Source organism: Vanellus vanellus, assembly GCF_965231255.1.
Source record: "Vanellus vanellus genome assembly, chromosome: 1".
Classification (NCBI taxonomy): Eukaryota; Metazoa; Chordata; class Aves; order Charadriiformes; family Charadriidae; genus Vanellus; species Vanellus vanellus.
The window spans coordinates 13,689,323-13,714,270 of NC_138905.1; the positions used below are offsets into that span (position 1 = coordinate 13,689,323).

Genomic DNA, 24,948 nt, shown 5'->3' on the forward strand with positions numbered 1-24,948 from the left:
TGAAATCAAACAGAAACCTCTGATTTCAGGGTGGACAGCATTTCATATAACACCTGGAAGAGAAATCGGCTGTTATGCCCCGTTTATTACAGTGCAGGGAGAAGCACCCCCAGCTGAGCACCGGCCTACTTGAGCACTTCAAGCCTTTTATGAGGAACATAAAAGCCAGAGACTTGGTGCTGAGTCCCCTGCTTGGGCTCTCTCCAAATTCTTACAAATCATGGAAGACTTCAGCACATTCTGGAATGCAAATACCTAGATTTGCCCCATCCGAAGCGAAGCACTCGCTGCAGGGGCGCTGAGCGCTGCAGCACCGCTCTGGCCCGCCACAGTGAAACCCGGACGTCTCCAGGCAGAGCCACCCAGGTGGCTCGGTCATGCGTTTCTACATCGTCCCCAAAGCTGAGCTGGCCTGGGAAAATGCACAACCACAGTCGCACGGCACTGCATCTCAGCTGAGGAGCGTGATGCACAGCAGCCGTCTCTGATTATCAGCGTAACAAATGCAAGCCGGATCATCTGCAGTCCAAATAAGCCATTCACAGAGAATCAATAGCAGGCTTGCCACGCTGCCTTTCCCCGCTGCTTCACGTCCCAGCATCGGTAACACGAAAGACATTTCAGCCATGCTTTTGTTTATCCAGCATTTTCTATTTGATATATAAAGCAGCATACTAAATGCATGTATGAATACGTGTGTATATTTGTATGCACTTACACACGTTTGAGCCCATTTCTTACAGCGGTCTGCACTGATAAATTGTATTTATTGCTGGTCCTTCAGGTTCCTTCTGGTTTTCAGCAGAGGACCTGGGAATTCAGCTCGAGGGGAAGGACTGCTGCTCTTTTAAACACTGCGCTCCTCTCCTCGAGAAATGCGGGTCTCGGGAGGAGGTAGAGCCCGGCTTGCAGGGGATGAGTAATTGCCTTCTGGACGCGAGCTGCAGTGTAGCTCGGTGTAGCTGTGCCTTCAAAATGTAGTTTTCAGTCCCCATCTGCAGGCAGGATGGAGCAGAGCAGCTCAGCACCCCAGCTAGGCTGAGCTGGGGCAAAGCCGTGGCACCGCGGGGCAGGATGAGGAGCAGCCCTGCTGTGCAAATCATGGCAGTGGGCTGCAGATAAAACCTCGTCTACCACTCTTCGCTTAATCACCTACCAGCTAACGCTGTAAGGGTCTGGTCCCCTCATGTGGCTGTAACTGGGCAGTTGTTCTGCATTTCTGCCAGAGTCAGGCTGGGGGATAAGTACAGGTTTGCAATAGGCATAGACACCTATTTTGGTAAAATGGCAGAAAGTAATAATTTTAAACTTAAGGAGGAAAAAGCTATTCACAGACACATGTCACATTTGTGCACATGGGGCAGAGCAGGCGCGTGGGTGGCAGTGCGTAACGCTTTTGGGCAGCACCGAGGATGCAGAGAAGAGCAGCATGAAGCCCTGCAGAAACAGGGGACTGCATCGAGGGCTCAGGCTGGCGCCTTGCTCCGGTGACCAGAAGCACCCCCTAAACCACAGCAGCTTCCCAACTCTCATGCCAGACTGGAGTTCCACGACAGCTGAAAGAAGAAAGAGAACTACCTGCTCAGAGAGCAATGTACATATCAATTGCATGAACCAAACCAGATCAATTCCCAGATTTCCAGCTCGAGGAATGGACTCCACACATGAAGAATTTGGGGAGAAGAGCACACACAGTTGAGCTACAAGCTCCATAGCAGCTGTATGGTGGCTCACTGCTCCCTCGAACACGAATAACCACCAAGCTCCTGCCTATACCAAAAATTATGTCTGCTTGATATACTGGTTCCCAAACCTTAAGACGGTAAAATCTTAAAGGCAAATTTTCCTTGCTCCCTCCTTTGAAAAGCAGTGATTGAGAGCGAGGCTTTTAGCTTCGGGCCAAGGTGAAAGGAAAGTACAACTCAATCAGTACTTTCAGGTAAGAGAATATTCCCTTCAGCTGAGGAAGCACGAGGAATCCGGAGGTTTTGATTAAAGTCCACCTTCCAGCCCTTCCTCGTGTTAGGAGGTTTTGCCGTTATCTAAGCACTCTCCTTCGCCTGCTGACGGACAGCTTGCTAATATATGCAATATTATTCAAATGTGTCAAAAGTCATTTAAAATCCCGTCAACATCGGCAAACTCAAAAGGAGAATATTAACCCCTAATTCCAGCTAGTCAAGAATGGCACTTTCACTAGTTTCTAATGAAAATTACTCTGTAATAAGTTTGTCTTCATTTTTTGTTGTGACACAGTCCTTTAATTAATACATTTTTACAGCCAAAGTAATGAGTTTTCTCTATCATATCTGTCTGATAATACATCTTCTAAGAAAAATGAGATTAATCATTATTTTAAAACATTGGCTTCGTGATTTTTTTCATTTCATTTATGATATCTGCCTAGATAAATCAAAAAGAAACCCCAGTTTCCCTCACCCTCACAGAATGGGATTAATTTACTATAACGAAAATGGATGGGAGCATCAGAAGTGCTCGCTCCAAATATGCTCGCGGTGACTAATACCATGGATATGAAAAGCTATCTTAACCCATTCTAAGTTGCAGATGGATCTTGGCAGAAAGGAAGCCAGAGGAAATGAATGTAATCGCTGCAAAATATGTAAAAATGACGGAGAGAGGAAAGTCTAGACAATGTGAGATGATTGCCATGCTCCCCAGCTTGGAATGCAAAGCTCGTCTTCTGATTGTTCTGGGGTTTAATCTGCCGAACACACATCGCTCTTCGAACCCATACAGGCAAGTAATTTGCCATATGTTTTAGTACATGGCATGAGCACCCGGAGATGTACTACCGCTAACACTGCAGATAGAAAAAAGCAAGAAATGCCACCCGTGTCTCTCTGATACACTGACAAGGGGGCCGACTGCTCCAGGGTTGTTTTTAAAACAAATACCAGCCCTCTACATGGTATCTTCTCCTTCTCCATGCTCGTAGCCACGTGAGCTCTCCCTGGATCCCAGAGCCCTGGGACCGTGGAAGGAGATCTGGGGGGTTGGGTGGATGGCAAGTTGAAGGAGAGCCAACAGTGTGCCCTGGCAGCAAAAAAGGCCAACCGTGTCCTGGGGTGCATCCAGGACAGCGTAAGTAGCCAGCCGAGGGAGGTGGGTGTCCCACTCTATACTGCACTGGTGCGGCCCCACCTCGAGTTCTGGGTGCAGTTCTGGGTGCCTCAATATAAGGAAGACATCAGACTATCAGAGTGAGTCCAGAGGAGGGTGACCAAGCTGGTGAAAGGCCTCGACAGCAAGACTTATGACAAGCAACTAAGGTTACTTGGTTTGTTTAGTTTGGAGAAGAGAAGGCTGAGAGGAGACCTCAATGCAGGCTACAACTTCCTCAAGGAGGACAGCGGAAGGGAAGGTGCTGATCTCCTCTCTCTGGTGACCAGTGATAGGACACAAGGAAATGGAATGAAGGGGAGTTCAGTTTGGACATTAGGAAAAGGTTCTTCACTGGGAGGGTGGTCAGTCACTGGAACAGACTCCCCAGGGAAAGCAGTCCCAGCACCAAGTGTGTCAGAGTTCAAGAAACATCTGAACGATGCTCTTAGTCATATGGTTCAGTTTTAGGTTGTCCTGCAAGGAGCCAGGGAGTTGGACTCAATGATCCTTATGGGTCCTTTCCAATGTGAGATGTTCTATGATTCTGCGATTTCCCACCATCCAGGTCCAGGAGTGCACCGTAGCCACCTCAGCATTGCATGGAGAAAGACCGAGGGACAGATGTTCCCCTCTCCTCCCACATCCTGTGAAACACAGAAAGAAATCCTGGGCACCAGGACTTGAGAGAAACCACCTGTGCTCCATTAAGCTTGACATTTTTCCTCTCCTACCCCTCTGCCTCCCTACACCACACAGAGGTTATATGCAGAATGGGTAAAATTGTGCTTTTGTGCAGCCTTACTCCCAGTTTCTATCATTATTCTAAACAACATCAATTTTCCATGTACTCAGCCTTGAACTAATGAGGCAGTGCCATTTTTCTGGAGGGAAAAATGTTCTGCTCAAGATCCTAGCTGGTAATTCTTGGTGTTATCCTAAGTCTTTCTTCTCCCCCTGTGCACCCAGCACACGCGGCTCTGCTTTCCCACGTCTCAGCAACCCATTTGTCGGTTTCTCCCAACCACATCATGATTCCTCTCTCTTTTCTCCCAATTTTATTTACACATGAACAAGACGTTGCTCCATCATAAAACAAACATCTCCTGCAAATCTTAAAAGAAACTGACAGCTGAGGATGGCTAATTCAAATGAGGGTGTGGAATCTCAATATTTCTAAATATATTGAAAAAATCCTCATTGAGTGGAGCATCTAGATAGCCTGTACAACCTCGTGTACTTACCACTCTGATGGTTGTCTGATACATCATTCGCCTGAACAGTTTTCAAACCTGAGGGCATCCTGGTTCAAATCAGGCTGTGGACACACACACAGGGTATCTCTGGTCTTTGAGATCAAAGTTTGAGTTTGATTACATTGATGCTGGTTAAAACTACTTGCAAAAATCATAGCCACTAAAGTTTTGGGACACTGACAGTGTTTGCCTGTAGTCAAACATTCAGGAATTTACTGCTGCCTAAATTTAACTGATGTCTTAAGCCAAAAAGGCAGGACTTCAACACATATTCAAGTGAAAATTTTCTATAAACGCTCCAACCTGATTGCAATACTAAGATTTTTCCCTCTGCCATGTCAACTGAAAATAGTAGTATCACAGACATGTTAACCAGACCATCCTGCTGCTGGTACTAAACAAAGTGCATTAGTGCAGCACAGGACAATCCTAAAGAATAGGAATATATGGTGCCCCCGGATGATAATCCTGTAGAGTCTGCAGCACCTGGGAAGGCCCTACAGGCAACCGGCGGCAGCCCCAGCCGAGGAGCGTGCTGGCTGGGCTTACACTTGCCGCTGTACCCCAAAGGCTCTGGAAATGTTTTCTCAAATAATAATTACGCTTGATAAGGAGCATCACAGGGAGTTAACAGTCCTCCAGTCCTGCTTGTTGATCTTTGTTGGGTTTTATCTCTTAGTTTGCTTCTATTCTGATACAACAAAAGTCTTGGCATTTTAGAACATAGATCTGTGTATGCAAGGACATCTCCCATGGCTGAAACAGAGAATTTGTATCCCTTGCACCTTGTCTTCTCCACGTGGCTGCTTGTGAACAAAGAGCCTCCATCCTCTTCGCAGTTACCCTTTAAATACTGGAATACTGTGATGAGGTCCTCCTGAGCCTTCTCTTCTCCAGGGGGAAGAGCCCTAATTCCTTCAGTCTCCTCATAGGGCAGGTTGGGATAGTAGTTCGATCATCTTCACGGCCCTCCTTTGGATTCTCTCCAGTCTGTCCGCATCTAAGGTCAGTAGAAATTTTTAATGTTTGATACCACAATGACTATCCAAGCTATTTAATCTACATCATTTTCTTGTACTGAAATGACAGCTGTTAGTTTCATAGAGCTGGACGGGCATCTTGATGAGAAGAAGTCACAGCTGTTGTTGGAAGGAGCTGGTTCAAAAAGTCAGATCTGGAGAACGGAGCATTGGGGTTCTCAATATATTCCTCACCTGTGAGCTCCAGGTGTTAAATCTGCATTATCAGTAGTAACTTCAACAAGACATCAACCTTATCTTCAGTGAAATTAGATTTTTTATTTCTTTTTTACAAACAGGTCTTGCATTTTTTTAATGCTATTTTCAAGCATTAATAATCAATTTTGCCTTTTATTTCAAGAAAGGTTACTTGCCCAGGTAAGAGAATTCAAAAGAAACAAAATATAAAGGTAGTGGCAAAACCTGCTACGTCCCAGTAGTGCCTCCTTTGGCTGTGCATTATTAAGCGAACACAAAGAATATTTTGAGGAACACCATTATGCTGCTGCATAGAGAAAAACATTTCTAATTAGCATGTACTCGATATGCTTGGAAAATTAGTTCTCCTTCAGAGAGTTCCAGCAACAAGTGAAACATCTGTTGCTTCTTCCACATTATAACAATTATTCTTTTGTGCACTTCGAATTCCTAATTTTGTATTTTTATCTGGAAAGCCAGGATTTGTGGTGCAATTGAAATGCACAATGTGCCCATGTGTGCAGGGAAAAAAGAACAGAAAATAATGGTGGTCTCTAACTGCAGCGTTCTGTCACCTCAAGGCCAAAATTGTTGGCCATCTACATTATTGCCATTCACCGTATTAATTGCACTCTATACACAATGGGAATTAATCCCATTTCAAGAGTTTCAATGGCTCCTATTTATTCCAAGGTTGGTGCCAGCGATCACTGTTGTGTGTAGCTACACAATATGCTTTCTGCAGCCAAGAAGCCAGCTTCAACTTCCTACCCCCTCACCGCAGTGCGTTGCTTGGGCGGCTGTATCGGTACCAATGCTCACGGTATAAACACCACCGGAATAAATCGTGTTAAAAGGAAACGCCAGCTGGGTTGGAGTAGCAAACAGCACGGCAGCAAAAATGTGCAGCTGCGCTCAGGAGAGGAAGGAATCTCTTCAGCTGGCTTCACGAGCGGTGAAAACAAGTCGTAGTACAAACTAGCAAGAACTGCAAACAGGCAGACCCCTCGTCAGCACAGAAGTCAAAAGACTTCTCTTCTGGGCAAAGAATGGATTGAGAGCAGCCCTGAGGAGAAGGACTTCGTGAGAAGCTCAATATGAGGCGGCAACGTGCGCTCGCAGCCCAGAAGGCCAACCGTATCCTGGGCTGCATCAGAAGAAGTGTGGCCAGCAGGTCGAGGGAGGTGATTCTGTCTCTCTGCTCTGCTGAGGCACCACCTGGAGTACTGCATCCAGCTCTGGAGCTCTGAACATAAGAAGGACATGGACCTGTTGGAGCGGGTCCAGAGGAGGGCCACAAAGATTATCAGAGGGCTGGAGCACCTCTTCTATGAGGACAGGCTAAGAGAGCTGGGGTTGTTCAGTCTGGAGGAGAGGGCTCTGGTGAGACCTTATAGCAGCCTTCCAGTACATAAAGGGGGCCTACAAGAAGGCTGGAGAGGGACTTTTTACAAGGGCATGTAGTGACAGGATGAGGAGGAATGGCTTCAAACTGGAGGAGGGGAGATTTAGATTGGATATCAGGAAGAAATTTTTCACAATGAGGGTGGTGAAGCACTGGCACAGGTTGCCCAGAGGAGCTGTGGTTGCCCCATCCCTGGAAGTGTTCAAGGCCAGGCTGGATGGGGCTTTGAGCAATCTGATCTAGTGGGAGGTGTTCCTGCCTATGGTGGGAGGGTTGGAATTAGATGATTTTTAAGATCCCTTCCAACCCAAACCATTCTATGATTTTCCGACCAACCAGAGACCTTGTCCCATGGCAACATTCACATTGGTAAGATCAGGGATAGGTTCACCTCATTACCTTCAGTGCTGGTTATCTGCTACCAGGAGCTGTTACTTTAAAAAATGATGAGCAAAGGAGAGGTGAGAAATGCAGGCTGAACGCGGCACTCGGCTCTTCCCGCAGTGTGTTCCTGCACCGGAACAGCAGAGCCGGGGCCACAGCCTGGTCCGGGAACGGGGCTCCAGTGTCAGCCTCCGGTCAGCCTCGTAGGGTTATTTCTGCCATCCCCATGAGCCAGATGAATTAATAACCTACCAAATACACTTCGAAGCAGGCTAATTTCATAGCATGGGTTTAGAAAAGACTGGAACCAGGACGCCTTGCTGGAGGACGGGGGTAAAATGTCAGTGGCTGCCCCTGTGCAAGCTGGAGATCTTTGGCGCTATTTTTATCTGCCCTGCAAACGCCGTTTGGGCAGCCGGTGAAGGCCCGTGAGGAGTGTCTTCAACTCAGCTGCAGAACTACAGCCTGAAGATAAGGTCGGAGGCATACGGAGAGCCTCGTCCCTGCCACCTCTGCTCCTCTTGCACACAGGGTACCTGTGATTCCAGCTGCCGGGAGGATGCGTGCAGCAGCGTCTGCTCTGCACAGAGGACCTTCGCCAAGCAGGGAGGGCTTTGTGCTTCTGGATGGGCTCAGAGCTCTATGGCGCTCCATCTTTACATCTGCCAGCAGCAGTGCCATAAGGGGTTTTCAACGCCAACGAGCGAAGAACAAAAATGGCGTTACCCCTGCAGTGCCCTGCAAACAACAGGAGCGGCAATTCCCCATGGGCGGGTTGAGATTAGAGCTGATCTTATCCGGCCTTCAAGTTACTCATTTCAGTAATACAGAAGCAGAGCTCTTCAGGGACCTGGCTGTCATCCTGGTGGTAGCTCTGGTATGTTTTGGGGCTGTTGCCACACAGCAAGCGGGACAAGGGGGGCAGTCCCCCAGCTGGAGTACCGCGGATCAGGGGGGCGAGGGAGACCTTCTCAGTGCTGGTGCAGAGTTATGGAATTTGCATTTGGAAATCTTTTTTTCTAGGAGCAAACCCACAAAAAAAAAAAGTCTTCCTTTCCAATGGCAGCCAAACCAATTACACAGCTGCGAAGGCTGAAGGCATCACTGTGGAACAGAACAGCAAAGCAGGGTTAATCTGCCCTAATTTCGGTGGCTAAAAAGTTTCACATCTGATTCTAAATTATCTTTACACTTAAGAGAGAAATACCCCAGAAGATCACTAAAATTAGTGTCAAAGATCAACTGAACAAATCCCCCTCTGCAGGTCACTGCGTGTTTCCAGTGAGGGCAAAGGGAGCCTGGGGTCAATCCAGCATCTCACTTTCAGACATCTGAAGCTTGGGTCAAGGAACCCTACGCAGAGTGTACGACCACAGCCATAGGTACAGCGAGCGGGGTGTGCAGAGCCTTCCATCAGGGTCAAACCTTTATCCCTAGACCGGGTTAGTTGACTTGGATCACAATCAGCACTATTGTAGAGATGGTTTAATGAAATACTAGAGCGCTCCTTGATACGCCAAAGTAAAACAACCATTTCACCTAAACTCACCGTTTCGGTGGCCGTCTAACACTCAGGTTCCATCTGGTTAACTGCATTTTTTAATTAGCCAAGTAATTCCCTTCCCATCCATTCACACGTATGAGCAAAAGCAGGAGGTTTCCTTTAATTTACAGCCACATGTCTACAGGCTCCGTCTTGGATCACGGTTTTCTCCAGAGGTAGCCACCTAATCCCTGACAAATTTCATTACCAGTAAGATTGTGCCAAAGGGGCGGGAGCTGTTTGTGAGCAAGGGCTGGAATTGATAAGAGGGTTGGGTGGGTGTGGTTAAACATTAAATATTGTCATTTTTAAACATAAAGACTAAATTAATAAATGAAATTAGTAACAAATGAAATCATTTTGGAAGATCGTCCCTAAACTCCATGTGCTTTCTTTTGCTTGAATCTATTAATCAAACACAGAGAAAAAAGAAAGCAAAAGGGACAAATCTTTCTGCAGCATGACCTTATTTCTTACTCCAGATAATAAAGACTTAGACAACCTTATACTGGAAAAATTGAACCTGACCAGCAATCAGTGCTGTTTATTTTACCACAGGTGCTTGTGTCCATACTGAAGGTTGTAGCTTCATCTCTCAAGAGCTAGAAAGGAAAAGAAAATCTCTCTTGATTTGTCTCTCCACAGAACCCTGTTACTGGTAGGAGAAGACACGGCATTGCTTACAGCCCAGAGAACTGACTTTTTATCAGGAAACACAGAAATTTTGTTTAAAGATGGCAAGTGTCAGCTCAAGTGTAAAATGATTAAAGAGTGGAAAAGAATAGGGAAAGAAAAGGTAAAAATATAAATCTTTAAAATTAATTTTACATTATTTCATAATAACACTTTGGGATTTTTAATACATTGAGGTTACATATTGACTCTCCAACATTTAATGTAAACTAACTCTATAGGGATATTTTACACTTGCACAATGAAGACATTCCATAAGGACATGTACTGAAGGTAACAGTGGGAAGTTCTCAAATGACGAGCTCACACTGGCAACCTGACAGTTAATCCAACTGGCATCACCCAAATGGTTTGCTTTGCTCTTCCCTATTTTTTTTTGCTACACTGCAAACTTTCCCTGCTGAAACCAAAATGGGACTTGGATTCTGGCATGAGCTTTTACATTAATATACAACAATTAAAATCCACAGTCTTACATACCTGCTTAGAAAATATTCCACTGCGTCTTCGGCACGATGGCACGAGAGCACGACCTTCTGACATCTTGTTGCCAGAAAGCCTTATCTGCCTTAAACCTGGTGTAATACCAGCTGGAGTGCAGAACAGCTGGCAAAGCGTCCAGGCTGCTGTGGCGGTAGTGGTGTGCTCCGCTCCAGAGATGTCAAGAGGACGTCTCTGCAAGGGGCTGGTCCCGGGCTGGTGCAGCAGATCCAAGTAGTAAACTACTGATGCAGTCAGCAGAAGGTTGACACATTGGCCTTCACATAGAACATCCCCTATAGAATACATCCAATATTATGCAGTAGTCTACAGCATCCTCAAGACTACTGCGGTTGCCTGCACCTACTATAGTCCACGAGGATTCCACAGTATTCACAAGGGTTAAAATGACCAAAGAGGAAAAAATATGTGGTGGCAATAGTTGCCAGCTTTGAGCCTGGTTGCAGGCAATCGCCTACATTTAGAACCGATCTCTCCATATGATTTACTCTGATGACACTGTACCTACAGCTGGGTCAACAACAGTTTTGAGCGTGCAAGAGGACCATCTTGCATCCACAGCAAGACCAAGTGACAAGGGATCAGACTCAGCCACAGCCTCCTTGGTGACTTCTGCAGTTTTCCGTTTTTGTCACTGAACTTTCCATCACCATCCACTGCAAGTTCTGTCTCAATCCTAATCGAGGGGACTAGAAGCACACTCTTAGGAAGACCTTGGAGTCCCTAATGGAGGGACTGTAGACATATAAATCTCTCTTTAGGAGACACCAGGATTTCGCAACCATAACAATTACTGTAAGACGGAGGACACATTCAGCATGTGCTGAATTTGTGCCTGAACACTGACAGCTGCTTAGATTCCATGTAGGATTTTCTATTGGCAGTTTTAAGAAGGTCAAGACTTGACAAAAATGTGACACTATTTGAAGGAAGGAAGTAAGCAGCAATGCAACAGTCGGATCCTATAATCTTCTGACCCATAACTATTTTGGAAGGTACTCGGACACAGATGGGGTCCATGCTAAGGAAACTTGCGCTATGTGTATCTTCACACTTGGGCACACTAAGGTGTCACCTAGAGATGGATGTAAAAAAGAATGGCGCTCAGAAAATGTTAACTTCTCAATGTATGTAGTGTCTTTCATGACCGTCAAAAGAAATTTTAGATTATAAATAGGCTACATTTGGAGTACGTTTAGAACGTGAACAAATGAATGCAAGTGCAGAGTGTAACCTACTGCCCAGTACCCAGTGGCCACGGGGATACCACTAGCAGAACACATTTAAAGTCCAAAGATTAAGCTTTGGAAAAGCCAAAATTTTAGCTAATAAAAACTGGTGTTTGAGGGCTGTTAATATAACAGTTTTCTGTTAGAAAATATTTCACTAATCAGTAAACAAAGAGATAAAACACGTAAGTTATCACATATTAATTTTGTCCAAATATTCTATAACATGTTATTGAAACATTTCATATTGGTTTCAATAAGCGCTTTAGTTTGCCTGTATTTTTATTTTTACGTGGAAGTGTATGTTGTGACATAATGAAACAGTCAAAATGGTGATTGAAATTAATCCCTTAAATTCTGGTGAAATAAGACTGAATTCTGTTTCAATGTTTTTCAAATAGAAAATTTGGAAGCTGCATGTCCAGGAGTCTTAATAAAATTAAACTACTTTGAATAACTGAAAGTGTCTGGAAGTTTCTGTTCTTGCAATTAAGTGCACTTTTAACAACCACCATTTGCATTCCATGTGCAGGATTTCCCTCCCAAATATGCTTTAATTTAAACAGAATATATGGATTTAAATCAAAACAGGCAGACTCAGAAATACGCTGGATATTACTAAAAGATATAGCTCACCACTGTTGTTTTTTCTTTTTTACCATCAACCATATACAGTTTTATTCCAAGCCTGATCACACTTCCAGTTACAAAACAAGTGGCAAAAAATAACAGTTAACACGCAAGATCTGCCATATTTCTACTTGCCTCTATTCTCATACTGGATTTTCCATATCGAGGGATGGAGAATAAATGTCTCCCAGTTTTAACATAATGAATATACCTAATGGTAGCAAATAAAGGTTTTTATTATTTTTAATTTCATTTCACAAATCTTTTGCTCTCCCCAAGCCGCCATTTGTTAGTGCAACAATCCAGCACAGTGCTAGTTGCTGAGGTATACATGGTTAAACTAATTTCACCTTCAACCGAAACCGCAATGTTTTCCCTCCCTCCCTCTTTTTTCCCCCCAAGGTACTGAAGGCCGTATATTTACCATTTTAGACTTTTAAAAATAATTCCATTCTAGAGTAAAGAATGGTTTTGTAATAATGACAGGCTGCAAAAAGCAATAGCCTTATCTTTTATCACCCATAGAACTCCTGCTGTACTTTTTTTTCTTAAAATATATTTTGTGCAAAATTAAGTTCTGTGTAGGTCTGTACCATAATCTGGAAAAAACTGTGTATAAAATGTACTTAATTTTTAAAAACAATCCCAACATCAAACAACAGAGAAAGAAGAAACATATCAGATGCAGCTGAAGTTTTCACATGAGAAACTAAATATAGTATGTTCTTAAAGCTCCAGTAATACATTCTTTCAAAAACCAGAATGCACTTTGGTCATTATTAAACATTAGTACAGAGGCAAATAAAATACAAAATGCTTGTTTGTGTTGCTTTATATATAAAAATATTTGTATACCACATAAGTTTAAGACGCATTACTTCAAATCTTTCAAGACTCTGAAGATTAGCAAACATAGTGCAGTGTCCAGACTCTTGTCACCGCATTACTTGTCATTTTTCAATATGAACCTACTATTTTAGAAACATAAAATTAAGAATACTTGTGCCTGGTGATATTAATCCTCCCGATATAATTTGTATATGGACATGTTGTTCCAAGTAACTTAAGTCTACAGGGGTGAACTTCTATTTTTGTCACACCAAATGACCATGAGTCAATATGACTGGTCCCTGTGGGAGGCAGGGAGAGAAGGCAGAGGTGGGAAACCCAAGGCCGGGAAAGCGCTAGGGAATGACCCTGCTGGGGAGGAACGGGGTTATTCAAAGACAGAAATCTGCAGAATACCAGGCTTCATGAGCTCCGCTGCTCACCAGAGGAACTCGTTTTCTGTGTTTAATTGTTCTTAAACTTCAATGTGGTATGAATGGCATATACTATAGTGTACAAGAGGAGAGCATCTGTCTATCTTATGCTCAGTCATTCATAGCATTCCTTTTATCAGTAAATCTTTCGCTTGTTTAAATATTCAACTTCAACATATAATATATACTGCTCCATAGTTCACCATAATATATTCCAATTAATATACATTTATATGTATATATAAAGTTTCTCATTAAAAGTAACAATAAAAAGTGCACATATTGAGCATGCACAGTCAGAGCTGCGCCGAACAGCTCAGTATTTCAAATAAATACAATATTCAATTTTATCAAAATATCATACAGCATGGTAATCATTTACAATTATTGCTCTAATAAAAGTGTTATCAAAGAGCACTTGTTGACTTGTTATATAATACCTTATTAATAACCCAGGACATTTAAACTGCAGCCTACATGAGTTTAGATCCTGGAATTACTCAAAATATTAAAAATTCCACTTGCTTCTAATAGTAATATAAAATATTTCTGCTACCTGTCATACTGTATTGTCAGTACATTATTTTTTGTACATGTCTTGCTTTTCTATTGCAACCAAACATCTATTGATGTTATTTTGTCCTCATAAATGATTGGTGCAAATGAAATATTCTGATCAATTTTACCACACTATCAAAAATCAAATGACTTCCACATAGGGTTACTGTAACTGAAAATGTTCAGCTTTGGCTTCAGCTTTAACAACAGATACAGTAATTTAGTGTAATCAATTTCCAGGATTTCAAGTTCTCAGACACACAGTTTTTGACCTTTCGCAAATCTGACCCTTTCCAAAACTAAAGAAATAATTTTGAAAATAAAATATGTCAACTAAAATGAACATAAAACAGTGAGAAGATGAAATAAATACAAAGATTGCACAAGACAGTCAGATGTAAACACTTCAATTTTCCAAACAACATCCGTGAAGAGGTTGTAGCATCTGAAATACAGATTCAGTGGCTGCTTTGAGGCAGTTTTGTCAATCAATGAGTTTTTCTATAACACTGTGTTATCTCATCTTCTTTATATATTGTCAAGATTTGATCTTCCAGAGCTGGAAAAGTTAGAGCAGTAAATCAACATTATTTCCCATCTCAGCTTTCAGTTTACCAAAACTGCAATACCACCACATATTTTTCTTATTGCGTTTGCTGCATATTTTATGATACACAAAATAAATTTTACATTTGTTTACTTCTAATAGGAAAAAAAATGGGTAGACATAAGCAAACTCAATGGCCAACTAAAGGCTTTGTGCTACAAGCTTGTGGAAACTAAATTGCCTCATAACATGAATCTTGAAATAGTTTTCAGAGTGGGTCAGAGAGTAGGACCTAACAAGACAATCCTTCAGCCATGTTGAAATGACACTGTGTCAGGTTGGTCACAGTAATACTGTATCTACAGTACTACTTTACTGCAGTGCAAGACAAGGATAGCTTGCATTTCCTGCATCCCTCAAAGAACTACAAAGTCAAAAATGAGGAATTCAAGAGAGAAATCAGATCTGGGATATGAAGAAAAGTTAAATAAGGTCTTGTAGTTATGTGTACGAATGTCTCTGTACTTATGTCTAAAAATTCTTGGTAATTATATGTCCTAAATGAAGTTAGAGAGCTACAAATGCAAAAAAAAAAAAAAAAAAAAAAAAAAAAAAGGGCTGCTTTGACAAATACATCACTATTCTTAAATTTTCTAACTATTTTCAAACAATAAATCTTCTAGTTAACACAGTTAAGGATTCATTAGGCTACAATGTATGATCCATCTATCATAATATTCTGAACTCCATGGTGGGAAAAAGAAAGGATGCTTATCAACTAGTTACCTTTAGATTAAATCCAAGCAAGTCACTGATGACACCAGAAACAGCCGACAGGATCACAACTTGGGTGATATTATAAAGCAGTGGATTCATTGTAAGCCCATATAGTCTAAAGGGACTGTCCAGTTCCTAGTAATGCAAAACAATGACATCATTTAAAAGCAAAAATTACACAAAGGTGGTTTTGTTCATATATGTATTGAACTGATATTAGATAGTTTAGGAAGTCTTCAAGCCACAGTGCAGTAAAACATTCTCCTATTCTTCTGCATATATAAAACAATGTGCAAGAAAATACCCATCACATTAACTGAGTGTTGACTGATGGTGTCTAAATAACCCTTCAAAAAATTGGAGGCTACCCATCTAAAGCATCTACCCATTTGCTCATGGAGCCAGGAAAAGAGAGAGCTAGTTTTCCTGGCACCAAGGTGCCATCACTTTAGAATTCCTTATAATTTTCCAGAAATCACATTCAGTGTTAAAAGAGCTGACAGACAACAGAACCACAGAAAACAAGAAAAGAAAGATTTTCCACAGTGACAGAAGGCTACCTCACTACTATGAAAAATTAACAAAAATGTCTTTCCTAATGCAACTCCCCTCCTTTTCCGTTAATTACTGATTAACATAGCCAGAAAAGGAAAATAAAATTAAAAAAATACTAATAACCTTTTAACTGCCAATATTTTACTCTTTGGTTTTTTTTTTTTTTTTTTTATTGGAAGGAGCAAAAAATTAGCCAAAATTAATCTGCAACAAAATTTGAACAAAGAGGCTATTTCACCAATTTTCAATTACTGGAGTGTGAATAAAGGCACCCAAACTCTTCTGGCCTAGAAATATGTCAAATAAAGGAAGAAAAAAAGAATTTTAAACTGTAAGTGCGGATTATATAAAGTATAACAACTATCACTGCTTTGGTCATTTATATTTATATAGCTTTTAATTAATCTTCGTCCCTGTCCTGCATTTCATCCTGGGCCTTGAACAAGGCCTTATAAAACCTTTTTTAATAAAGATGAATTTCAGCACTCTGCCTCTTCTTTCAAAAGAGGTGAAATAAGAATGAACAACCTTTTCATTTAGATGTAATGTGGTATAAAACTCTGCTGCAAATACAAAAGACACAAAAGACACAATTCTGAGAACAGCAGAGAAATTCTTTAAGGAAAAAGTTTTTAGATTTTGGATTCATCTTACCAATAAGAAAATAGTAAGAATATTCAACATAATATTGTCTTCAGTAAAAGCTTAAGGATCAGAAACACTGAGAACTAAATTAAAAAAACTACAACTCCATTTGGCTACTGGGCATGAAATATGCAATTGTGTTGATCACTAGCTAGCAAGAATTCATTTAAAGCTCATATTAGATGGCTTGGAAATCCCATCTCATTTGGGCACGTTCTCACAGAACCTAAGTGATGGCCTGGGTCTGGGATTTGTGCCACAAAAGCCAATTCCCCTGTTGGAAAGGCCATGTCGGTTGATATGTTTCTGGAAAAACGAGTAAAACGAACATTTATTTTGAAAACACTGAGAAAAGCATGGAAAAGACTGAAGTGAACCAGATCAAGGGTTGATCAGCATCCTGCCACCACCAGCAGCTATTTTGCACCCTACCTACATTCTCACAGTAGAGACATTTCAACTCATGAAGTACCCTGAATCTGCTGTACTTTGTCTAGTCTACTTGTCCACTCTCTCCTTGAATCCAGATAACTTTTCTGCACCCACAGTGTCCTTTGACCAACAGTTGCACAAGTCTGCTACATGATGCACACAGAATACTTCCTTTCATTTGTTCCAAAATCAAGTCCTAAAAGCATTGCTGCCCCTTATTCTTATGCTCAGAGACACAGTCGATAACTGACTTAGCCAGGCTCTCTATATCGCTGTACCATAACGCTCAAGTTGTTGCTGTGTCAGCTTTGAGTCCTGGCTGACTCCATCAGTCCTCTCATGGAAAGTGCTGTGTGCTTTTTTTGAGATGAGGGGACCACACACACACTGTCAAAGGTGTGCTGGTGGGGAGAATTACTCAGCTGACTAGAAGAAATACTCCATCATCTCAGCTACTAGCTGGCTAGATTAAACACAGTTTAAGCTTCATTTTAAGAACTGCTTCTTGGCACACAGAAACCAACAGGGTAAGTGACCAGAATTCAGTGTGCAGTAGAATAAGGCAGCAAGGTCTTAGAGCACCATTATATGCAAAAGAACCCAACTGTTTCTCTTGATAGGCTTGAATTTTCCTGACTGCAGAGGAAAGGTATAGAGGTACTGAAGGATATGGTTCAGGTTTACTGTATGACAACCTAGCCATTCCCTCTACTGATGGGGTTCTCCGCACATGGAATCAGTATCAGTTGTGCTATACTCAAACATGGGTGGGAGGGGTGTGTGCACTGAAGGAAATTTATCTGAGGGGGAGGAAAATATTTTTACATTTGCCAGTCATTCCTGGGGAACTGTTCTACATGACCATCCTATCTTGGACTAAATGAAGAAGTTGATTCCCTGAAGGAGAAAGCAAAATACTGTTGTTACCTTACTTCTGAACCCAAGAATAACAAATGGGCAGCATCTTTTTAAGAACTTTACCATAATAGCAGAATGTATAGCAAGATCTGAATACTAAAAGCTGAAGCTAGACAAATTTAATTGAAAAACAGTTTACAGGACAACAGAAGTGATTACGCACTGTAACACCATACCAAGAGAGGTGGGGAGGCAAGTCATGAATTTGTTTTTTGTAGCATCAGGACTGGCTTCCTCTTTGAAAGCCCACTTCAGTCAATTATAAGTTATACCCTATTAATTTTAGTGTAAAAACACCTAAGGAATACTAGATCTAATTGATTTTATTTGTTCATAAAAGCCAAACCTAAAATAAAAAAAAAGTTTTTCAAGTGTTAAATTTATCACTCTTATTTGGCATTCAGATAACCCTTAAGTTTTGGATTCAGGTAATGTTTAGTCTGAAGGAGAATGAGACATTTGCTGAGCAAGAATTAAGCTCTCAGACAACTGAAAGCTTGCTTGCTTCCCAAATTATGACAGATCTGTGAGTTTGAAAGAACAGAAGAACTCAGTAGAGGCAATTTAGAATCAAATGTGTCTTCCTGAGAACCTCAACCACTGCTTTGTTAATAATAAGTTTAAAAAAGCTCTAAGTGTGTCCATGCTCTAGCTCCAGATGAGTGAAAGTAAGATTTTTCTTCTGCAGAATTCTAGAAATGGGAAGTAATAAAAAAATTCATGTTCTTTCACCATAAATAAATGTCTTCTACCCACCAAATACGGTTAGCTGGCAAACAGGATAATATTGAACAGGTAAAAAACTTTTATACTAATCAGCAAAATTCCATACAAAAAAAAAAATTGCCAAATAGTTCAAGGGCACAACCGACTTAAATATTTGAATTAAATGAAATCATTATCTTTAATTCACTTATAAATGGACTTATAAATGTGACAATTTCTCTGTCAAGAAGAAATCAAGTATAATCCAATTATAATTTGAAATGAACCACTGACAGTTTTTAAGAGGAATTATTTTTGTGGAAGAATACAAATGCTCCAGCAGCTTATTACTAGAAACAGATATCGACACTCAAAACAGACAACAGCTTTGGATCATTTATTCCCCAAGGTCTCGTCATCCTGTCCAACCTGAAGTACCCACTCTCATGCTGCTCATAGACTGTTGAAGACTAAAACTTATTGTATATAATAATGATTCGTAATCCACAATGATAGCAACACAACACTGTAGTGTATGAACAAGTAAAATTGCTGTGAAAGTGTTAAGAGCAGATTTAAACCAAAGTGTACCGTACTGCCTGCAGAAGTAACACAAGTGACTCATTAAGCAATCTATTCTGTTTCTTAGTTATATATAATACGGTAATACTATTTTAATTCTTACCTTCAATAACTTAGTAGCAAGTTTTAAAACATTGTTCACTAGTGTCAGTTCCTCCTTCTTATTAGGCTTTTTCTCCATTTTCAAGTACAAGTTTATCTGATTTAAATAAAATATAAGTATCACCACTTATTCAGAATTCAAAGGAATTAATTTGGAAATATTTAATAATAAAATGAAGCGATGCCTCAACAGCAATATGATAGAACAGCAATCACATTTCTGAAAGCAAGGAAATTTTTTGCTTCCTTTTTAAAATTTCAAGAACAAATACTGGCTCAGTATCATAGGAAAACACAATCTTTTATGACATAATAAAATACATTTGACACTATAATAGCAACAACTTTACTTTTAAGTTTAGTATAGTCTACAAATTAGGCAAGAAAACCCACTACATTTGTAAGGTTTGCATAATTTCTTTTTCCTCCTTCAATAATTGCCTGAGGTTTGTCAATTCATTTCCAGAAGGTTTTTATACTAGTATGCAGACCTTACAAGGCGTAACATCCCCGAGAGTTATTGAATTGACTGAAATGCTAAAACACAATTCTGCTAAAGTGTAATTTCTTTTAAAAGATTTTAGTTTAATTGAGTACATCATGAGCACCTTGAGTGCAGAAAAATCAATCTTTCTAGTGCCTTGAAATAATTGAAAAACTATTAAACTCTTCATTGCTGTAGAAGAACAGTATATTGATCATTTCAAGACTTCTGTGATCCAGACTTTTTTAGGTCATTGTTTCTGAGAAAGTTTACTTAAGTGTAGAAATTAGCTCTCTTGGCCTTCTAGCAATTTTGAAACATCAGTTTTCATTCTCAAGTGACCTATCTTTGATATCTTAGACCAGGCAAAAGTTAGTTTTTCTTTTTTATTGCATAATAAAAGCAAATAAAGGAAAAATATCTTGAAAAGCTGCAAATGTTTTATTTTAGAATGACGACCTTCAACAAAATGAAAAAAAAATGAACAACTTAGCAATATGCTGAAGTAGTCCATCAGACGACAGAGACTCTTCCCAAGCCACAAAAATGAAGTTGCAGAAAGGAAGTGATGCTATATGATGCTGTCATATATTTAACTACCTTTTTGTAAGGTGGTTATTGAAATAAGGGCCATAGACATCTAAATAAAGTAACTGAATATTACCAGATCTTCCCCAAAAGGTCACTGTAAGTTTCTTATACAAGTTAAAAATCAAAAACTATGCCTAATATATTCCAAGGCATATTAAGGTCCTGCACTATCAATTTAATTTTAAAGTAAATTATGCTTTTAGAAGCAGAGAGATTCCAGTCTTTAAACATAAAATTACTGATTTCAAAAATTCAAGTGTTTATAGACAGGAATAAACTAAGAATAAAGGCTCTATTTAGCAGCTCTGGAAAAAATGGTAGGTAATAAACCCTAGGAAGGTTCAAATTTCTTTTAACAGTTCCTATGATTTCATTAATTTATGAAAAAAAAAAAAAACAGCTTTCAGTAACAAACTTTGAATCAGGAGGGGAGTTTGAATGTGTATATGCATAGCCATCTACCATACCTATTCTGAGACTTGAAACTGGCAACACAACAACTTTGATCAGACCATATGTTGTCATTTACTCAAGAAGGAACCACTGAGGCACTTAATTTGCAAGACCAATTAAAGTGCTTAAAAAATTACAGGCTAACAGCATACAGTAAAAAAACCCCTTGATGTAAAATGACTGATCTTTTAGTTTCTCATCACGACTCCTAATCATGAAATTCATAGGTTGAATATAAAGTACACAGAAGTGGCCGGAACTTTGATGACAGAAAGTAGAATTTGCAATTTTATCCTATCCGTGAAGGATTTAAATTTAATCTGGGGGTTGAGGTTTGTTTGTTCTTTGGTTTGGGGTTTTTTTAGTCTGTTTTTTTTTTTTTTGTAGTTTTATGTTTGTTTGTTTTAAAACTTCATTATGCTCTCAGTAAGCCTAATAATACTGGTGTACGATTTTCAAAGACACCAGTTCAGATGTGCTTTTTTAAGATCATGTGAGTGTGAGTCAGTTGTTTGAGCTTGACTTCTCATGAAAGGCCCAATGTCAGAATTTCATGGGTTTGTCTCAAGAACACTCTAAATATGCTTTGGCATCCAGCTAGTATACGAAACCAGTCCAAAATGAGTTCTACCCAGGGTGATGTGTATCCTTTTTATTTTCTGAGAAACAATTGTGAATACTATTTTGGTTTTCATTTCATAAAGATCTCAGGCATTTTTGAGGGAAATGACTTATAACAGGATAAGCTGGATTCAATACAAAGCTAAGTGGCTGATGACATAGCACTTTCTGAATTTTATTTATTTATTTAAGTTCTGGGGACATAGAGAGAGTGCTTCTTCCAGTGCCCATGCTGGTTTAAAATGTTCAAACACTGACTCTCATGAAGAACATAATACAGAAACCTATGAAAGCAAAACAAAGGCTTGACATTCTCTCGCCTTGCTCTTTGCATTTTTTTTTCCCAATCCTTATCCCAAACATTTCCGTCCATTTTCATTCCAGAAACAGAGGACATCAACCTCACTGGGACATTAGGCTATTTGTACTCTGAGGATCAACAGAACAATGTTGCTCCTACTCTCCAGGCTCAGGAACTTGGAGGTTTCACACTGGTGCAAAATACAGCATTCAGGACAAGGTAAATAGGCAGTCTGTCTTCCCAGTGTCAAGCCTCATAATCTCCAGTAAAGACAGAATGAATTTTCATGGAGCAAAATATGAAAGCAGTCATTTATACCATCTGTCATAAGCTTCACATCTTGACTTTGGGAGACTCAGTTTGGAAGATTTTATTCTCTAACTTGAACACATTTCCTGTAGGAAACCTGTGAAGGTTTCCCAAACTGCCTCTTTACCTTGTCCTGAATGCTGTGTTTTGCACCAGCGTGAAACCTCTCTGAGCAGAAAGAGATTGCTTCTTGCCTAACACTAACTGAACATGCTTAGCTCGGAAAACTATCAGCAGTGCCAGGCAGAGCAGAGAAGGAACTTTGCAGTACAAATGCCGACTAGAACATTCCTAAGAAAAGTATGTAGATTCAAAGCCAAGCTTGACAGATGACTGAAAGAAAAAGTTTCCAAGGAATCTAGAGGAGACTATATGTAATTCATGCAACCTGGCAGTCAAAATCCTTGGACTGGAAACAGTGACCCACTTTGTACAGGGTTTGTTTTCAAATCTTTCACTGTGCCATCCAACACATTGAGAGTTCAGGTTTCTGCTTCCTGTTTAAAAGCTACTTTTTACGTTTGTGTTCTGGTAGATCTGTAATTATATCAAATGATAACTTCAGGTTGTAAAGTGTTGCTTCACTACACCATAATTAACTCCCTAATCCAGACTATTTTAATACATCTACAATGCATGTCTGAGACCTAACAAATGAATGACTTGTTTAGATATTAAAATATAGGTCTATACAAATTCTCACCTGCTCAGTAAGTAATATTGAGGTATTGCTGTACTTTTTACTGGTTTCAGATCCAAGAGTAACAAATCTTAAGAGAAAAAGAGTTAGTGAAATGCACCAAATTACGAGTTCCCAATTGTAGTGACAATCAAGGAAGATCTCATGCATGTGAAGCAGCTGAAAACAGAAGAGGGAAAAAAAAAATCAACATTTAATTCAAAGTAATAATTACTTTACAACATAAGAAAATAATTACATATCTCCCCAACTCCAAGAAAAATTTCCCAGTAATATGGATTGGTTTTAGGCATAAAAGATTTTTGAATCATAATTTAAAATCAACACTGTGTCAAAGATATGAGGTTTGAGAAAATACATGCTCTGAAAGGCTCAATCAGAATTTAGACACATCTTTTTTTCATTATCCCTAAAGCAATAGAAAAAAATATACACTCTAAGACAATTTTAAACTCGTGTTCAAACTTGCAAAGACACCATGTGCGATAAAAACCAAAATATACTCTCAAATGTACTGAATTATATAGAAAATTGAATCCAAGCAGAATTACTGCTAAACTATATTCTTATTAAAATATTTATAATTAGCTACCAGGAAAACACATTAGTGTTACCTATGGAAGAAAGTGGGAAAAAATACAACCAGAAGCCATTCAGAAACTTCGCTGTATGCTGAAACAGAAGCTCAAGGAAAAATCTTAAGCAGTACAAATAGTCTTTAAACATAGATTTGCTTACTAAAAGATATTCCACTAGAGGGCAGGCTAATATAGCCAACAGTCTTGTTTCTCACAAAAATCACCAACCAAAGTCAATCTCAACTATCTTTGCAAAAGCGTGTTTTGATGCAAAATGTTGGAATAAAAACCCCGTGTTCCAAAATTCACAATGGAAAATGACAGAGGACACAGATTTAAAAAAAAACCAATAATATCTTATTATGAATTATGCTATCAATAAGTTTCTTTAGCTCTTACAGAATAATATTCTAAAGTAGACAAAAAGAACAATACAAAAGGGAGCTTAATCTTCTGAAAAGATACAATAGCTGTTACTGATTGCTCACTGTGGTCTTTTAACTTAATAGGAATCACCAAGCAAAAAGCACTCAAAATTATTTTAAAAACTATTTAAGTCATAGTTGTAAGATTTCCTTACCTGTGCACAACAGATAAACACAACCGAGATAGTCAGTAGGAAGGCAGATGAAACTATCACATCGACTGAGCGTTGAGGACCTCGACGCTGAAAATAAAGGATATGCATATATATGTGAGTGAAAACCTATTCGATCAGCATTGATATTTTGCATATACAGTTAGATCCACGCCTGAACCTATGTTTCATCACGGCTCGCAATTTGGCAATCTAAGTTCCAAACACCATATTAGATCCCAATAATATCACTAAATTCGACTACCCCCAAAGGCATGTGGGATTAATCCAGATGCAAGCATTTAAAGACAACTACAAGAAAATAAAATATTCACCATTTGTTCAGTCAGCTCCTTCATGATGTGAAGTAACTTTAATTTAGGCAGCATTCCCTGACATAAAAAAAATCGGTACGGCACTGGGCTTGAACCCCAAGTATCAAAGCAGCGCTAACAAAAGATTTTTGAACATCAAATCGCAATAGGACATCAAGATATGATTTCACCTGGCTGGTGTTTTCCGTTACTTGCCTCTTCTTGACACACAAAAATTTTAGCTGTAAATCACTGTCCCACTGTGGTAGGTTCAATAATATAATTCTGTCCCCCAGAACAAGAAGGAAAACGGGAACAAATGCACTTGTCATGAAAGGTGGAACCTCACTGTTTTCAACCATTTTTTTCTTGCTTACTGGTACAATGAAATATTTCTACCTACTGAGCTTTTTCCTAATTTTTTTTTTAATTACAGAATTAAACATCTTGTGCTGCATTGAAACACGAACTAGTTGTAAAATTTTCTTCTCTACTTTGTTCTCCAGGCATGCTACTAATTTTATAAATTTGAGAAGAATGGACAGTGTACATATGCAAGATATAAGCTTCCTACCTCCCCAAATTCAAGGTTAACTACTGAAAAAAAATTAAGTGCAAATTACTACTGCAGGTATACACGTACTACTTCTGTACTGAGCCAGAGTGTGTTGCCTGTGTGAGACTGGAGATGTATATATACCCCAGCTCACTTCTTCACAAGGGGACACATATACAGATGGGTAATGTAAGTGTATTTTGGACAAATGCTATGCCCATATATGCCAGCAGCACCACTGCAAGAAGGCAGCCCTGCTCCTTAGCTGCTGGTCTCCATTCCTTTCCTTGTGCTAGCACAGGTATTACAGAGCTACCCAGTGAACCAAGTAAAGCAACAGATGGAGCTGAAAATTACTGTTCTTGACTGGTTATTTTTCAGTTGGGTCAGTTCCCTGTGA

The 24,948-nt window shown here is 39.9% G+C and overlaps 1 protein-coding gene across 1 annotated transcript in view; it reads right to left on the reverse strand.

Annotated features, from left to right (window-relative positions):
* Positions 1–12,371: 12,371 nt before the first annotated feature.
* Positions 12,372–24,948, reverse strand: part of PHTF2 (putative homeodomain transcription factor 2) — a 74,920-nt gene continuing 62,343 nt past the window's right edge. The window contains exons 14-18 of the mRNA XM_082498604.1: positions 23,682–23,768; positions 22,527–22,682; positions 19,066–19,161; positions 15,135–15,260; positions 12,372–14,360 (exon numbers count right to left, since the gene is read on the reverse strand). Coding sequence (XP_082354730.1) covers positions 14,340–14,360; positions 15,135–15,260; positions 19,066–19,161; positions 22,527–22,682; positions 23,682–23,768 — 486 coding nt within the window. The 3' untranslated portion in view covers positions 12,372–14,339. The remainder of the gene's footprint in view (positions 14,361–15,134; positions 15,261–19,065; positions 19,162–22,526; positions 22,683–23,681; positions 23,769–24,948) is intronic.